The following is a 17,290-nucleotide window of genomic DNA, read 5'->3' as shown; positions in this document are numbered from 1 at the left end:
TAGGGCATGTTTGAGAAAATAAAGTGTCGCCAAAGTTATATGAGTGAAAAGTTACTAGTAAAAAAAACACTTTGCGCGACGCAGGTCCTTCGTCGCGCAAAGTCAAAAATCGTCACGCAAACATTAGCGCAACGAACCTTCGTCGCGCACCAACCGTCGCGCCAAGGCAGTGACGGAAGGGTTTGCGCGACGAAGAAGTAACCTACGTCGTGCAAAGTCACGACGCATGTGTACCTACGTCGCGCAAAGCCACTTTGCACGACGTAGGGACCTGCGTTGTGCAAAGACACTTTGCGTGACGCTTCTTCGTCGCGCAAAGTCTTTTTTTTCTTTTTTTTTTTTGGTAAAAATATTTTTTTATTTAATTTTTTTATAAATATTGTAATTAAATTATAAACAATAATTAATAAACCAAGAAAAATATTTAATTATAAAATATATGAAAATATACATACAAGATGTTCAAACATAAAAGAAAAAACTAATTGACCCAAAAAAAAAACATAAAAGAAAAAACTACAACAAGTAGTCTTTTAGGCTTGATGCATCAGGCTACTAAGTATCGGCTGGTGGTGTAGCCTTGCCACGCTGTTGAAAACCATTGCCTCTCAGTCTGTTGTAATCTCCATCCGTAACTACCCTTGCTTGAACTCCGGCCACCAAAACGCCCCCTTGTGGCATCAGTTTGGTAACCTCCTCTGCCTCTGCCCCTTCCTCCTAGTTGAAAAATTCAAAATCCACGTAAGGAGACCAAAAGTTGAGCAAATTAAATGTTATCTCTAAGGAAAACAGATGCATAGATGCTTAATAGTTTGGTAGATCACATTCTAAATGCTGGCTATGCCAATAGACTCAGTAAGCTCATGAACAGGACAAATGATTTGGTTCCATGAAAAACCTTGACGCTAGTAATGCACATCTAAACGACATCTTAGAAGGAAGATTGCAATGCAAATTTGATTCCGAGACTAATTGGGAAAAAGTATGTTCTCTATCTCTGCTACAAAAAATTTCTAAGATTTATGAAGGCAACACCACTTCCTTGCAGCAGCTGCCAACATTAGGACAAACACAACCGTAAGGGCCACTCGAGGACTCCACACAACATCCCCAATACATCCCCTTACATTCATGTTTTTCCAATAGATACAGTATTTAAGAATAACATCATGCATTCATAAGTCTGACAATTTTGCCACATCAAAGATGTTAAGAAAAAAATAATGAAATTAAGCACATACTTCCTTGAGCTGCTAATCCAGTGCTGTTTGGTCTCTGCTTCTCAATGTAAACTTGCCTTCCAGCTAAATGAATTGGAGATGCCTACAGGGAAAAACACACTTTAGGCCATGCACAATATATACATATCACTTTACAAAAATAATGCTTTTTGTAGAAGATTGATAAATTTTACTAAAATGTGCTAAACAGCAAAATACAACAAGCAATGGACCAGCAATACAAGAGATATACCCAAAAATAAAAACCCTACAATCAAAACTACATTGTAGAATGACACCAAGCCCCAAAGACATCATAACCTCCTGAAAAAGGGAACCGACTGAAGATACAACAGCATATCAATCCACATTAACAGAAAAGAATGGAGTAATCTTTAATTTTAGATACCGAATCCCATAGAGATTGCCCAATCATTGACCATATCCCACAAGAAATCTAGTTAACACTTTGCACTGAAAAATTCAACCATTTATCTGCAATTAAATGACCTTAAAACATCAAAACGCCAAACCCCACACACTTAACTATAGAAGTACAAATTACAGACACGACCCAAAATATATATAACAAAGTAAATACACAGGCAGATAGATCATCAATGGTGACAAGAGTGCAAGAGTAAGTACGGTAACTCTAAATAATTGAATGCCTAAAGACAAATGCGATATGCCCTAAGAATTCGCAATAGATGCATAACCACATACGAGAACTGAGAGGACTAAATCAAATAACAGGAAATTTTCCTTAATCCATGAGCATTTTGAAGCGAAAGCCAAAAACTCAACAACTTAAATCACAAGTTTTAAACATAAACTGAATCCTTCCAATTCAAAGCAGGCAAACTTAAACGGAATCCTTCCAATTCAAAGTAAGTCAACTTATTCCCTATTTTAAACTTAAACTGAATCCTTCCAATTCAAAGCAGGCAGACAAGTTTTGAATTTTAAAGCAGGTGATGATCTACAATTCATGGTCAAATGGAATTTGACACTAAAAGCTACTGGACCTCAAGATTGAAGCAAAGACGGGCATGCCAAGCTTTACAAGTATAATATGATAAAGTGCTATTAACCCGCTAGGAAACATTATAACAAAATTGAAAATCTAGCAAAGGCAAAAAGAAAAAGATGTAAATCTGAAACAAACCTGACAACAAGGAAACATTATAACAGAATTTGACACTAAAATTTGAAAAAAGTGATAATAAGCTTGGCTAAATTTATGATACATTTCTACACCCGAACTTCAGACAAATAACCCCATTGCTCAAAACGCCACTTGACATTCCTTTAAATGTAAACACATTACACTTTGAGATTCGTTTAAATGCAAATTCATTACACTGATTATAGGAAGCAAAACAAGCAGAAATTGCACCTTCCAGCAGAGACATATCGATCTACGTAATCAGTTGGGTACGGCAGATCATCGGCATCCCCTTCAATTTTCCTGCATTCCTTCAAGGGCTCCTTCTCCTTAGCCTTGGCAAGTTGGTGCGGCGATTGGTGTTTCGACTCCTACCGCCATAGCTCACTAAACCCTTCTGGGAAAAACCCCATAAGGGTAATTTTTCCCACCAGAACCTAACCCACTTGGTGTTACTGCTATTATTCCATTGACAAGTTTGAGATTCTGAGCTCCGTAAAGCATAGAAATCGCCATTATACGGTAATAGAACGAAAACCCACAAATTTAAACAGGTAAATTTACACTTTTTCTCACTGATTACTGGAAACTAAGGTGAAAAATGGCAGTGAGGATTGAAATTTACAGTGAAATGGGAACGCAAACAGCAAACACTGTGAATTCCTGGTAATTGGAATACTGGGAATTCATATATGTCAAAATTTGAGAAGGGAAATGATTGGGAAATTGGAAGGGCTTACCGACCCACGTATGTGTGTTGTGCGGAGACGAAGATTACAGGCAAATAGTGTACTTGTGTCAGTGTGTGACTCTCGGTTGAATGCGTACCACAAGTCGCGGCGCTACTGGTGGTGCACATCCCTATCAGGTAAAACGCCCAAAACGCCGACGGAGGGTGGAGCGGAGGAGAAGCAGATGGGTGGGTAGTGGCTGCTGTCTTCCTTCGTCTTTGTAATTCGTCTAACGGAGTGGGAGAGAAGAGCGAGACGGAGTGAGAGAGAGGGCGAGATGAGCGAGAAGGAAGAGAGAGACCAAGCGAGAGCAATTATAAGTAATTTGAGAAAAATTAAAAAAAAAAAAGCGCCTATTTTTTTCAATCGTACCGCCAAAATTTCAACAACTTGCGCGACGCATTGGTTGGTGCGTCGTGCAAAGGGTGTTTGCGCGACTCATCAACCAATGCGTCGCGCAAGTTTTTTTTTTTTTTAATTATTATAAAATTTATTGAAAATTTGATTTTATTCCTTTCAAATTCAATTTTTTTTAACATAACCCACAATAATATATTTTTCTATAAAAAAAATATGATCCGAACTATAATAATAAATTTAAAACTACTTAATAAATATATATATCATTCAATTTCTTAAGTGTTATACGTACAAAATAAAAAAAATTAAAGCTAGTTAATAAATATATGTACCATTCAACTTGATGAGATACGCATTCTATGATTCAATCGTCAAACTTGTTTGTATATACTTCGAGATCGCATTCGTAAAAAATCGACAAAAAACAAACTTTCAAAGTTCAAGTTACAAGAATTTTTCGACGGTTATAAACGAAAATCACGATTTAACTGTAGTTTTAACTCCGATTTTGATGATTTTTATAGCTACACTCGTTGATCCTATATGAATACAATGAACTAATTTGATCATCATTTTAAAATATTTACACAAGTGGATACCACAAAATCTTATGTTATACTTAATGAAATTATAAATAAACTTCAAGTCTTTGTGAATGTATTGAAATTGATGGGATACGCATTGTACGAAACTAGTTTCAACGATCCAACCGTCAAACTCGTTTGTATATACTTCGAGATCGCATATGCCAAAAATCGTAAAAAAAAAACATTCAGAGATCAAGTAACGAGACAAAACTTTTCAACGGTTATAAACGAAAAAATCACGATTTCACGGTTATTTTAACTCCGATTTTGATGATTTTTTACAGCTACACTCCTGGATCCTATATGAATACAAGGAACTGGTTCGATCGTCAATTTAAAACATTTACACAAGTGGATACCACAAAATCTTATGTTATACTTGATGAAAGTATAAATAAAATATAAGTGTTGGATAATCTATCATTTTAATGGGATACGCATTGTATGAAACTAGTTTCAACGATCCAACCATCAAATTTGTTTGTATATGCTTCGAGATCGCATACACCAAAAATGGCAAAAAACAAACCTTCATAGATCAGGTAACGGGACAAAACTTTTCGACGGTTATAAACGAAAAAATCAAGATTTTACGGTTATTTTAACTCCGATTTTGATGATTTTTTACAGCTACACTCCTAGATCCTATATGTATATAAGGAACTGATTTGATCATCAATTTAAAACATTTACACAAGTGGATACCACAAAATCTTATGTTATACTTGATGAAAGTATAAATAAAATATAAGTGTTAGGGAATCTATTGTTTTAATGGGATACACATTGTACAAAACTAGTTTCAACGATCTAACCGTCAAATTTGTTTGTATATGCTTTGAGATCACATACGCCAAAAATGGCAAAAAACAAACCTTCAGAGATCAAGTAACGGGACAAAACTTTTTGACGGTTATAAAAGAAAAAATAACGAGTTAACGGTTAATTTAACTCCGATTTTGATGATTTTTTACAGCTACACTCTTGGATCCTATATGAATGCAAGGAACTAATTCGATCGTCAATTTAAAACATTTACACAAGTGGATACCACAAAAGAAAAAACCAATGCAAGAACCCCAAAAGCAAAGCAAAAGGAAAAAAAAAAAAAAACACTTTGCGCGACGGAGGTACACATGCGTCGCGCAAAGTAGCTTTGCACGACGCATGTGTACCTCCGTCGCGCAAAGTTTTTTTTTTTTTTTCCTATGTTCCACAGTTTTAACTTCTTGTATACCTCTTCCACTCATGCCTTAAAATTATTGTTTAAGGACCTATATGATGAGACTACGTATTCAAAATCGTAAAGGGTAGAGACTACACCTAAAATGATTACTAACCACATAATAGAATAGTGGTTTGACAAAGCTGTAAACTGGATTCTTCTCTAAATGTCTAACATTCTAGTTTCCTCCTCCCAATTTGGTGAGAAATGAAATCATTTTTTTGCACACATCAATCTATCCCTAAATTGGATCAAGTTAACTGAGCAACTTGCAGTTTCTTAGCTTTTGTTTCCCTAAACCTATCAAAATCCTTCATACTCCTAGTCATTCATTCTACTCATTCAATTGTTCAAAACCAAAACTCAACTTGTTAAAAATAAGCATTGACAAAGATAATTAAAGAAAAACATAAATACACAAAAATAAAAAAAATCCAAACATAAATGTAATCAATAAATAGTTAATTAATTAATCAAATAAATACAATACCTGAAGGTTGAGAGAGACGGAGAGTCTGAAAGAAAGAGGTTGAGTGTGAAGAAAAAGGCCCTTGTGTGTGGTTATTTTAGAAAAAAAAGTCGTCGACTTTGCGCGACGTATATGCACCTGCGTCACGCAAAGTTGGGATGGTTTGGCGCTAAAATTTTGCGCGATGCACAAAACGTCACTCAAACAGCCTTTGCGCGACGAAGGCTTGCGTCGCGCAAAGATGTTTTGCGCGACGTAGGTATATCTTCGTTGCGCAAAACTGCTTTGCGCGACGCAAGTCTTCGTCGCTCAAAGTGTCGTCGCGCAAAGGCTATTTGCGCGACGTTTTGTGTTTAGCGTCGCGCAAACATACGTTGCGCGACGAAATTTGCTGCGTCGCGCAAGTTTCCGTCGCGCAAACATGTTTTTGTACTAGTATACCAACTGCCATGAATATTCACAGAGAGAGAGAGAGAGAGAGAGAGAGAGAGAGAGAGAGAGAGAGACTTTGGACGAGGGCCTCCTGCAGGTCTTTATGTTTCGTTCAATTGAAGGAGAATGTATACAAACGTACGTTCCACGTGCATGCGCGAGGTTAAGGTCCGCAGCTTTAGGGTCTCAGCCCTCAGGCCAGCTTTGCTTCAATCAAAATTTTGAGATTATTGTTGAAATACTCTTGCTATACCTAAAGTCCACGACTGTACTTGTTTATATACGCACGCGGCACGAGTACGTACATGATCTCAGGTCGGAGATGGTTGCTCGACTGTTTGAGATACAAAACCTTGCTTAGCAAAGAGGTAAAATTTTGGTTGTGTATTTATATGTATGTGATTTATGTTTATGGATGGAGGGGTGAATTGAATACAAATACATGCTTTTAATCGTTTCGGCTATAAGCCATTGCTTAAAAAGATGAACTTGGGTTGCTTAGATATATATGTGTTATATGTTTATTTTAAGAATATTGATGATTGCACATTAAGCATGCTAAGTGCATCTCTAAAGGAGATGTCACAACGTCCAAATCAGCACTAACCGTAAAAAAATATGGCAAGAATGTTTTCTAACCGAAAACCCATATCAGAAAGATGTATGAAGTATGGTAAAAGTGAACATCCATATAAGACTCCCAGTTCCAACCCAACAAAGAGGTTACGAAAGTTAAAGAAAAAATCAATTAATAAAGATAAAGGAGTAATAGGCAAAGAAAGGAACGTTACAGAAACATGGAAAACAAAGTGATGACAAAAACATGAAAAGCACAGCTTTCAATTAACTTAAGGAACCCTAACGACAGAAACTGAGAATTAATTAAGCAAGGGCTGAAATTCATGACAAGAGCCCGAGGAGTCTCGACTGCCTCACATAAACGTTAATTAAACTTGTCAGAAACGCAGAAACCAGCCGGTCGAAACGAGGACTTGGATTTGGCGTTTGACAATATAAAACGTCTCTAGTCGTTTCTGTATGCGTACAATGGAAACATACACACACACACATATATATATGAAGGCGGAGGATTAGGTGGAATGTATATATAGGGCAAGTTTGAGAAAATAAAGTGTCGCCAAAGTTATATGAGTGAAAAGGAAAGAATAACTGCCATCAATATTCGTAGAGTGAGAGAGACTTTGGACGAGGTCCTCCTGCAGGTCTTTGTGTTTCATTAAAGGGAAGGAGAATGTATACAAACACGTTTCATGTGTATGCGCGCGGTTAACGTCAGCGGCTTCAGCCTCTCTCCCGGCCTTCTGCATGTGAATTGACCGGCCTGAGCCCGCAGCTTTAGGGTCTTTGCAGCTCTCAGGCCAGCTTTGCTTCAGTCAAAATTTTGAGATTATTGTTGAAATAGTCTTGCTATGCCTAAAGTCCACGAGTCCACGACCGTACTTGTTTGTACACGCACGCGACACGAGTACGTACATGACCCAGGTGCGGAGATGGATGCTCGACTGCTTGAGATACAAACCTTTGCTTAACAAGGAGGTAAAATTTTGGTGTGTATTTATATGTATGTGGTATATGTTTATGGATGAAGGGGAGAATCCAATACAAATACATGTTTTCAATCGCTTTAGAAGCCATTGCTTAAAGAGATGAAATTGGGTTGCTTAGATTTATATGTGTTATATGTTTATTAAGAATATTGATGATTGCACACTGCACATTAAGCATGCTAAGTGCATCTCTAAATGAGACATCAAAATGCCTTAGCACTAACAGGAAAAAATGTAGCAACAATGTTTTTCAACAGAAAACCTAAATCTGATGTAGCATGATGTGGATTGCCAGTCCTCACTCTTGTTGCCAAAATGGATAGCATCTTCAAATTTTTTAATTGATTATTAAATGTATTATTATTATTATTATTATTTTGTTTAAAAGATTTATTATAATGGTTTAAAGTAATAAAATAATAATTTAATTTGACATATTGGGTGAAGAGCAAAATTTTAAAAGATGTTTAAGTGTCACATGCTTTTAAATTTAAATTATATTGTTTACAGATTGATATGTTATCGGGAGATGCTCTAATGGTTTTTTTTTTCTTTTTCTTTCTTGTTGGAGTTCCACTAATTGGAGTTCTTAACAATAATATTTTCTCCTAACTAATCGTTATTGATCTGGGATGGAGAAATTATCTATGATAGAGATGTATGCATGATTTGTACGTAATTAATTCCTCAAGAGAGGTCACTCAGTAATACGGTCTAGTGTCATTCCTCTTTAATTGGAAGTGAGAGGTATTAGATTTGAATCTCGTGGATGGCAAATTTGATACCAAATAGGATGCCCATTGTCACATCCTGACCCGGACCCCCACCACATCTCTAGCTCGACTCCACCGTAGCACGATATTGTCTGCTTTAGGCCCCAATCACGCCCTAACGGTATGGTATTCATCTTCACTTGGAAGTGAGAGATATTAGGTTCGAATCTCGTGGATGACGAATTCGATACCAAATAGGATGCCCATTGTCACATCCCGGTCCGGGCCCCCATCATCACATCTCGGGCTCGACTCTGCCGTAGCACGATATTGTCCGTTTTGGGCCCCGACCACGCCCTCATGGTTTTGTTTCTGGGAACTCACACTAGAACTTCCCAGTGGATCACTCATCATGGGATTGCTCTCGCGCGCTACTCGCTTAACTTCAGAGTTCCGATGGAACCCGAAGCCAGTGAGCTCCCAAAAAGTCTCATGCTAGGTAGAGATGAGAATACATATAAGGCTTACATGATCCACTTCCCTGAACGATGTGGGATGTTACACTCATCGTGTGACTTTGCCAAACTCCCCCTCCTATTAGAATACAAATATCGTTGTACTAAAAAAAAAAAAAATCCTCAAGAGAGAAAAAGACTAAACACCTAATCCCTAGTTCTCCCTCATATTCTAATTTAAACTACCTATTGATAAAATCTTATTTTTCAACTAAAAAAAGAGTGAAAAGACAATTTAATTTCTAGCACAAAATAAAATCATGAACAATAATGTAATTTTACACAAACCAAATTTTAGGTTTTTTTAAACCACGCCTCGATGTCATCATAACAACTCTAATTTGAAAAAAAAAAACCTGACATTTTCTTTCTCTCACATTTCTTTCCAACTATTCTCTTTTCCATATATATTTTTTTTCTTTTCAAAATTTTTACATTTACTCGCAGTTTGTGGACTTCGTCTAGTTTACTATATATAAAACCATATTCTAATTCGGTTCTCTCCTCAATCCCCTAAACTCTCAAGCACTACTTGAAAGCACTTCCAAGTTTTCCCTAGGTTTTATAGGTTAAAAGAATATAATTGTTTTTAGCACGTCCAGAATATCATCATTCATTTTTTGTTTTTTGTTTTTCTAGGATGTCAATAACAACTCTCTGAACAAACTATCAACAATGTTATTTTTCCGCAAAAGAGGGTCAATATAAAAGAACATTGTTACATGGAGTACTTATATGTCGATACATCAGTAGACTGTATACTTATTATATCAATTATTATGATCAATTATTGATATCTTCAATGTGACATATATTGTGCCCAACAAATGTAATTATCCAACATTATTGTGATTAAAACTGTTTCCGATTGAATGGTTTGTTTTATGTTTTTTTGGCGGAATTTTTAGATTGAATAATTGTCTTTCACATATAGGGTTTTGTTTGTTACCAAATTTCTAACACCCTACCTTTCTTTGCTACCCAATTTTCTCGTTGCTTACACCCTACTACCTAAATCATCTCTGAATTCCCATCTTGCACGTTTCATAAATGAGAAAATTTCTACAAAAAAGGAAAGAAAATAGCACTTTCCTAGAAGAAACTCTTGGCAAAAATAATAGCAATTCAACCAAAACGCACCGTCTCGTATATTTTCTCCAAATCCTAGCCACATATCCTCTTCTGAAACGATTGCGTGCTGAGCAATCTCACCGTGGAGCCCCATATGCATTCCCTTATCTCTCATCAAATCACGGTCTAAGTTGCCATTGTCACACGATGATACGCGTAACTCCGTCATCGGCTACGTGGCAAATATTTTTTTAGTGTGACAGTTACATTTTCACGCATTGTTATTAGTATATTGTTAGGACAATATTAGAGATATTAAAATTTTAAAATAAATTGACAAATCAAATAATGTGTCACCAATATGAAACAATCACGTTAATCAATACTTAAATAATAATTCAATTAGCAACATCCACATCATTTAGCTTACAAAATTAAGTTTAAAATTTTGATTTCTCTAGCATTATCCTGCTGTAGTTTGAAATGTTGTTGGTGACCAACAAACACATGAACCCTTACATTGAGATAAGATACACAAGCCAAAAAAATAAATGAAATTGATTTTGATGTTATAATCTCATTTTCGATGTAAAATTCAAGCTTATGTGACCATGAAAACTAGTAAGTGAAGAAAAGAACGAGAATCATGTAATTACATATATAACTTAAAACAATTAATAATAGTGATGCAATTCGGACGTGTTGGGCAGGTTAGATGGTCAACTTAACCTTAATTCATTGTTTACAATTCGAGTTTGGGTTGTGTTCGGATTCATGTTTAGTCGGGTTCAAGATGTAAGCCAACCGAGTCCGAGTATCCGAGTTTAATATAGAAAGAAACAGTTGCAAGCCAACCAATGAGAGCGCACCACCTCGCCGCGCCTTCTCTCTCTGCGTTTGCTCACCGCCATTCGCTGGAGGAAGGCACGTGCACGAATGCGAAAGTCGTCGTCTCTTTCGCGCTGCAAAGAAAATGACCTAACCCTCTCTCTCTCTCCTCCCTCTCTCTCTCTAATATCCCTCTCAGAAGAGAGAGGGGTTAACCCTTTTTGTCGAATTTGACCCGCGGATTCCCCTCTATTTACACTTCCTTGCCATCCCCCACCGCGTAAATCTCCTAATGAAGCCTTGGAGTCTCGGCGCTTTGCGGTGTTGGTGGTGATCTGGACCAATACAGCGTAGTTTTTGGTTCTGCGGCGGAGCTTCCAGTTTCTAGGGTCGGGGACGGCGGTCTTGGTTGTTCTGTAAATATGGAGAGATCTAATGGTACAGATTTCAGGGACTTGCTTGATCGTTCCTCATCAGGTCTGCTTTCGTCTTTTGCCTTCAAGATCTATTTTTTCTTCTTCTCTTTTTTGCTTAAGAGGTTGTTTGGATGCTGAGACAGTTGAAGGAAAAGAAAAGAAAATCGTAAATATTTGAATGTCTTTTTGGTTCGAAGAATCTGAGGCGAAAATTGGCATTCGATTCTTATTCCCCTTTCCAATCTTTTTTCACCAGAAAATGATAAGGGTTTTTGTTCTTCGACCTGCTTCTGTAGCTTGTTTGGGAGATTTGTATAGAAGTCGAAATTTGGAGTTTATGATTACTGTTTGTGGATGTAAATTTTTGTTGCCCAACAATTTCTGCAGAGCGTTTACTCTCACAATCAAGTTTAGCTTAATTTTGATTTAAGGCTGTTTCGAGGCTGTATGATCCCGGTCATGAGAAAGACTGAAAATTTGTCCGTCATTGTGGTTTGAATCGGATGCGAAATGAATGGTTGGGGTACTCACTCTTCGGATTTTGCACAATGGCTTGATAATTGTTCTGTTTTAGTATGCACTGCGCTCTTAGCACTTAGTACCATGACTTAGATGATTCATTTTCGCAGCTTTACTTGTTTATGAACTGATGAAATTAGCTCACTTTTTTCAGATGTCTTGATGATTCATTTTCGCAGCTTTACTTGTTTATGAACTCTTGAAATTAGCTCTCTTTTTACGGATGTCTAACCTATTTTTGTATTGTCATACAGAGAATAAACTCTTTGATGCGTCACAATATGAATTTTTTGGTCAAAATCTGGTGGACGAGGTTGAGTTGGGGGGTTTGGACGATGAGGAAGACAGGAAACCTTTATTCGGGCCTGTTGATAATGAGTACCATTTATTTGAGAAAGAAGAGGTTAGATTATCTTCCCCACCCCCCTGAGCTTACAATGGTCCGTTAAGGCCAACAATGAAATAGTTTATTGTGTTTAATTTGCACTTGTGTTCTTTTTGAAGCATTGTTTCACATGCTAAGTTATTCACTTACACTTGAGCTGGTGTGCGTGTATTTTTCTTTATTCATGCTGAGTACTCTAACACCTGACCTGATGCTATGTGCACCCATTTCCCTATTAAGCTACATATTCGTTGTCTATTTAGTTTAATGAAATATGTTGCAGGTCCTTCAGCAATATAAAACATGTTTATTGACATCAATCTTTCCTTTTGCATTAGGGTCTTGGTTTGGGATCTTTATCTGACATCGATGATCTGGCAAGTACTTTTGCAAAGGTCAGCTTTCTTAACTTTGATGACTTGGCAAACAACTGAGTTTGTCTGCAATCAATATCTGTTGGTCCACATCTTTTGTTTGACATGGTTTTTGTATGAAAGTTGTGTGGCTGTACTTATCGTTTAAAGATCTTAGTGACTGTTACCTGTTTTTTTCTTTTAGAAGTACTATTAATTTATATCTCTGGTATTGCATGCCCTTTGGTCCTGAATTCTTTTAAATCTTATCATTGTAAGCATGACATCCGTTGAGAGATACTTCAAGCCGTATGTTCTTGCATATTACGCATAAATTTGCGCGAAATTATGAACTTTTTGGTCAGTACTGGAATATATGTATCCTTTTATTTGTTCTTTGCTGATGATATTCATTGGAACAAAGTAAGACTGGAATGATTGAGCTATATTTGTCATCAGAGTCTTATCTGCCACTTGCCAATACTTACAAATTATGGTTCTACCCTGTAAATGCGATGGTTTAAATGTAGCATATTATATTATTTCCCTCAGTTTTAACTCTATGCTTTATTGTTATACTTGTGATTAATCAATATGTTTGTCTTTAAAGCTCAAAAGTTTTTAGATTGGAATTTTTTTTTTATTGTTTCGTAGAATGCTTGATTTTTCTGGTCCATTGAGTTCTTTTTCCTGATGTTTTCATCTAATAGCCTATTTTGCCCCCCACAAACTCTTAGTAGTGACGTAGTTTTTCTTTTGCACAGTTAAACAAAGTTGTAACAGGACCAAGACATCCAGGAGTTATTGGCGACAGAGGTTCAGGATCTTTTTCACGGGAAAGTGGGTAACTCTTAACTTTTGTCATCACGTTATAGTGGTTCTTATTTTTGTTGCACGCATGCTTGCTCTGAAATTGTTCCTTTGTCCCATATGCGATAATGCTTATAATCTTAGGTCATCTTATTTGAGCCAGTATCTGCTGGAAATGAGCTCTATTGAAGTCTAATAAATAAGAAACAGAAATTGAAGGATACGCATTCCACAGTTTTTGTTACCTCTGTTTAACAACATATATGATGTGTTTTAGCATTCCATAAACAATTTGTCAAATTGAAACATGAGTGCACTCATTGTAACGGTATTAAAACTAGAACAGTCGTACAATTTTTGCTTAACAATTGTTTGCACATTATGCTTTATCATTGATTGATTTTTTAAGATCTAGATACTCGAGATTGATTTAATATGCAAAAGATTGGGTGGTTTTGTTGCTTTGCATTGCAAAATGAGGCATTCGCCGATTCCCCCCCCCCCCCGCGCGGGGAACTTATAAGGCTGGAGCTTCACACCATTGATCCAATCCACGCCTTGGCAGAATGACCTGGAATTGAATGTTGGGTTTGGAGGTCGGAGGAGAAACAGAGAGAAATGCTGGGTTTGAGAAGTAAAATGGAGAAGAAATATGGGGAGTAGAAAACATGGGTGCACGAAAAGTAAGAAGATAGAAGGTTTGGAGAAAATGGCGTTTTTGCCCTTTAAAGTTGATCATGTGGATAGCACGTGACATACTTAACGGAAGAATAGATGGAAAATTCAAAAATCCAACAGCGGGGTGGAAATTGACCAATTATGAGAGTTGAGGGGGGAAATTGTCCAAAATTAAAGTTGGGGGGGGGGGGGGGGAGGAAATTGGCCAATCCTTACAAGTTCGGGGGGCAAATTGACGAATACCTCTTGCAAAATAGAAGTAAGCAGGCTGAAAAACAGCAGCAGTTAGCTATAAGATAATTAAGGTTCTAAGAGTTCAACTTTTGTCTATGGTCATTATACCACCCTCTCCTTTTTTCGCTAGTTAATTTTTATCACCTCTTTGGTATCTTTTGATGTGCTTGATTTCTTCCATTTGTGAAGTATGTAATGTATATATATCTTTCTCTATACAATTTTCAATTGTCTGGATTATATTTTGGCTTTATCTAACGTGGTGTTTTCTTCAGGTTCATCAGCTACTGATTGGGCCCAAGACGGAGATTTCAATAACTGGTTAGATCAGCATATGTTTGATACAGAAATTTCCCAGGAAGGAAAGAGGTGGTCTTCACAGCCCCAACCTTCTTCTGCTCTATTTTCAGAATCAAAACAGCAAAAGCCTTTGTACAGAACATCTTCATACCCAGACCAGCAGCCAGTCCAGCATCACTTCTCTAGTGAACCAATTGTACCGCCCAAGTCAGCATTCACATCATTCCCTCCTCCTGGAAACAAGTTCCAGCAGGGTTCACCACATCAGCTGAATCTTTCTGCTGTTGCTGGTGGTTCCCAGTTGCCTTTTTCTGCACCAAACCTTTCTCCTTTATCTAACTCTAATCTTCATATGGCCGGTTTACCTCTTGGGTTGCATTATGGAGGGAACATGCCTCAGTTTGCCAACCCTGGCCTTCCTTTCAATAGCAGGTCACAAAATCATTGGGTTACCCATGCTGGAGTATTGCACAGCGATCATTCCAGCCTCATAAACAATATATTGCAGCAACAGCTCCCTCATCAAGATGGACTTATTTCCCCACAATTACTGGCAGCTCAGCAGCAGCTACAACAGCAGAGATTGCACCACTCGGTTCAGCCATCTTTGGCCCATTTTGCTGCAATGCAGTCTCAGTTTTATGGTACTCATCCTTCTTCATCTCATAAGTCAATGCATGGGTTGTCCGACGTAAGAGATCATAGACCGAAAAGAGGAAAACAACGTTTTTCTCAAGGCTCTGATGCTGGTAGTCAGAAAAGTGAGACTGGGTGGATCCAGTTCAGGTCTAAGCACATGACATCTGAAGAGATAGAGAGTATTCTTAAAATGCAGCATGCAGCAACACATAGCAATGACCCCTATATTGATGATTACTACCACCAGGCAAGTCTTTCCAAAAAAGCAGCTGGCTCGCGATCGAAACATCCTTTTTGCCCATCTCATCTTAGAGAGTCCCCCTCCCGAGGTCGTAATAGTACTGATCAGCATACTCATAGTTCTGTTGACGCTCTTGGGAGAATTCCTCTTGCTTCCATACGTAGGCCTCGCCCCCTCCTTGAAGTTGATCCTCCCACTGGTTCTGGTGACGGCAAACAGGCCTCTGAGAAGCCTCTGGAGCAGGAACCCATGCTTGCTGCTAGAATTGCCATTGAGGATGGCCTTTGTCTCCTTCTTGATGTTGATGACATTGATCGACTGCTACAAGGTCAGCCCCAAGATGGTGGGGTTCAACTCAGGCGAAGGCGGCAAATACTGCTAGAAGGGTTGGCAGCATCGCTTCAGCTTGTCGACCCACTTGGTAAAGGCAGCCACTCAGCGGGTTTGGCTCCAAAGGATGACCTTGTGTTCCTACGTATAGTTTCTCTTCCTAAGGGGCGCAAGCTCCTTTCTAGGTTTATTCAGCTTCTCTTCCCTGGTAGTGAGCTTGCCCGTATTGTCTGTATGACAGTTTTCCGTCATTTAAGGTTTTTGTATGGTGGTCTACCCTCTGATCCTGCAGCTGCTGAGACAACTACTAATCTTGCAAAGACAGTTTCTACATGCATAAATGGTGTGGATCTTCGTGCATTAAGTGCTTGTCTTGTTGCAGTTGTTTGTTCATCAGAGCAGCCACCACTTCGACCCCTTGGAAGCCCTGCTGGAGATGGGGCCACTATTATTCTAAAATCTGTTCTTGAAAGGGCAACTGTACTCTTAAGCGACCCTCACGCTGCTGGAAGCTGTAGCATTTCTAACCGCACCCTTTGGCAGGCATCCTTTGATGAATTTTTTGGTCTGCTCACCAAGTATTGCCTGAGTAAGTATGAAACTATAGTACAATCAATATTTACACAGAGTCAGCAAAGTGCAGAAGTTATTGGTTCAGAGGCCACCAGGGCAATACATCGTGAAATGCCTGTGGAGCTTCTGCGTGCTAGTCTTCCTCACACAGATGAGCATCAGCGGAAGCTTTTGTCAGATTTTTCTCATCGATCAATGCCCATTTCTGGTCTTAATGCCCATGGTGGGAGCGGAGGTCAAATGAACTCTGAATCAGTGAGGGGATAATGGAGGACCTGCAAGTTTTCTGAAAAAAAAGCATAATCTGTCTTTGGCTGGCGATTCTTTGAGCGGAGGTCAGATTCTTTAACAAAGTGAATCTGCTTGGAACGTGGCAGGCTGGGGTGTGCCGGGGATAGTGCCTGCATGCGTGCATCCCCAACGAAGTAATTTTAAAGGCTTTGCTTTTATTTGTTGCTTAACTTTTTACTGTTCCGAAGGTCAAGAAAACATGCGATGCTCGGTTTGATGATGGATTGATAGTCATGCATAAGAAAAATGTGTAATGTGATGGGGTTCTGTTTGTATGGGACGAGGAGTTTGGAGTGTGGAAGTATGGTTCTTCTGGGGAGCTTTTATTTTGGTGGCTCTGTGTTGAACTGGAAGCATAGGGATAGAGATAATGTACAGGGTGTAGTCTTACAGAACCTTCAAAACTCCTTTTGTTCCATCTCTCTCTCATTTTCTCCCATATTTCAAATTCAGTTATGTTTCTGTCTCTCTGTTAGCAACTTATAATTTGACAATGTGTATGTAAACAGAAAATTAGAGCATTAGTTTCTAGAATATTTTTGATAAACCGAACTAGACTGAACCAGATTGAAATTGAACAGAATTATTTCTCTGTTAATTCGAACCATGTTATTTTGGTTCAGCTTCGGTTTGA

At 38.1% G+C, this 17,290-nt stretch overlaps 1 protein-coding gene and 1 long non-coding RNA gene across 2 annotated transcripts; one reads left to right on the top strand and one right to left on the bottom strand.

The window, feature by feature from the left end:
- Window positions 1–409: 409 nt before the first annotated feature.
- LOC126611083 (uncharacterized) lies at window positions 410–3,420 on the bottom strand. The gene is made up of 3 exons (XR_007618677.1): window positions 2,620–3,420; window positions 1,242–1,323; window positions 410–717 (listed from the first exon to the last, which is right to left on the bottom strand). It is a non-coding gene; the product is annotated as an uncharacterized LOC126611083 (long non-coding RNA).
- Window positions 3,421–10,945: 7,525 nt separating this feature from the next.
- LOC126611057 (protein PAT1 homolog 1-like) lies at window positions 10,946–17,122 on the top strand. Its single transcript, XM_050279242.1, has 5 exons — window positions 10,946–11,364; window positions 12,077–12,225; window positions 12,546–12,602; window positions 13,325–13,400; window positions 14,558–17,122. Exons 1-5 carry the CDS (start codon window positions 11,310–11,312, stop codon window positions 16,630–16,632), a joined length of 2,412 nt encoding a protein of 803 aa, XP_050135199.1. The 5' UTR covers window positions 10,946–11,309; the 3' UTR covers window positions 16,633–17,122.
- Window positions 17,123–17,290: the final 168 nt, after the last annotated feature.

This window comes from Malus sylvestris, chromosome 17 (assembly GCF_916048215.2).
Source record: "Malus sylvestris chromosome 17, drMalSylv7.2, whole genome shotgun sequence".
In the NCBI taxonomy this organism is placed as follows: domain Eukaryota; kingdom Viridiplantae; phylum Streptophyta; class Magnoliopsida; order Rosales; family Rosaceae; genus Malus; species Malus sylvestris.
The sequence above is the reverse complement of the archived record's forward strand: the minus strand, read 5'-3'. Positions and strand labels throughout refer to the sequence as shown.

Bases quoted from the DNA above. Each gene is read 5' to 3' on its own strand.
- LOC126611057 (XM_050279242.1), top strand. From the start codon at position 11,310: ATGGAGAGATCTAATGGTACAGATTTCAGGGACTTGCTTGATCGTTCC. The intron at 12,226-12,545 runs GTTAGATTATCT...CTTTTGCATTAG, and splicing joins ATTTATTTGAGAAAGAAGAG to GGTCTTGGTTTGGGATCTTT. The intron at 13,401-14,557 runs GTGGGTAACTCT...TGTTTTCTTCAG, and splicing joins AGGATCTTTTTCACGGGAAA to GTTCATCAGCTACTGATTGG.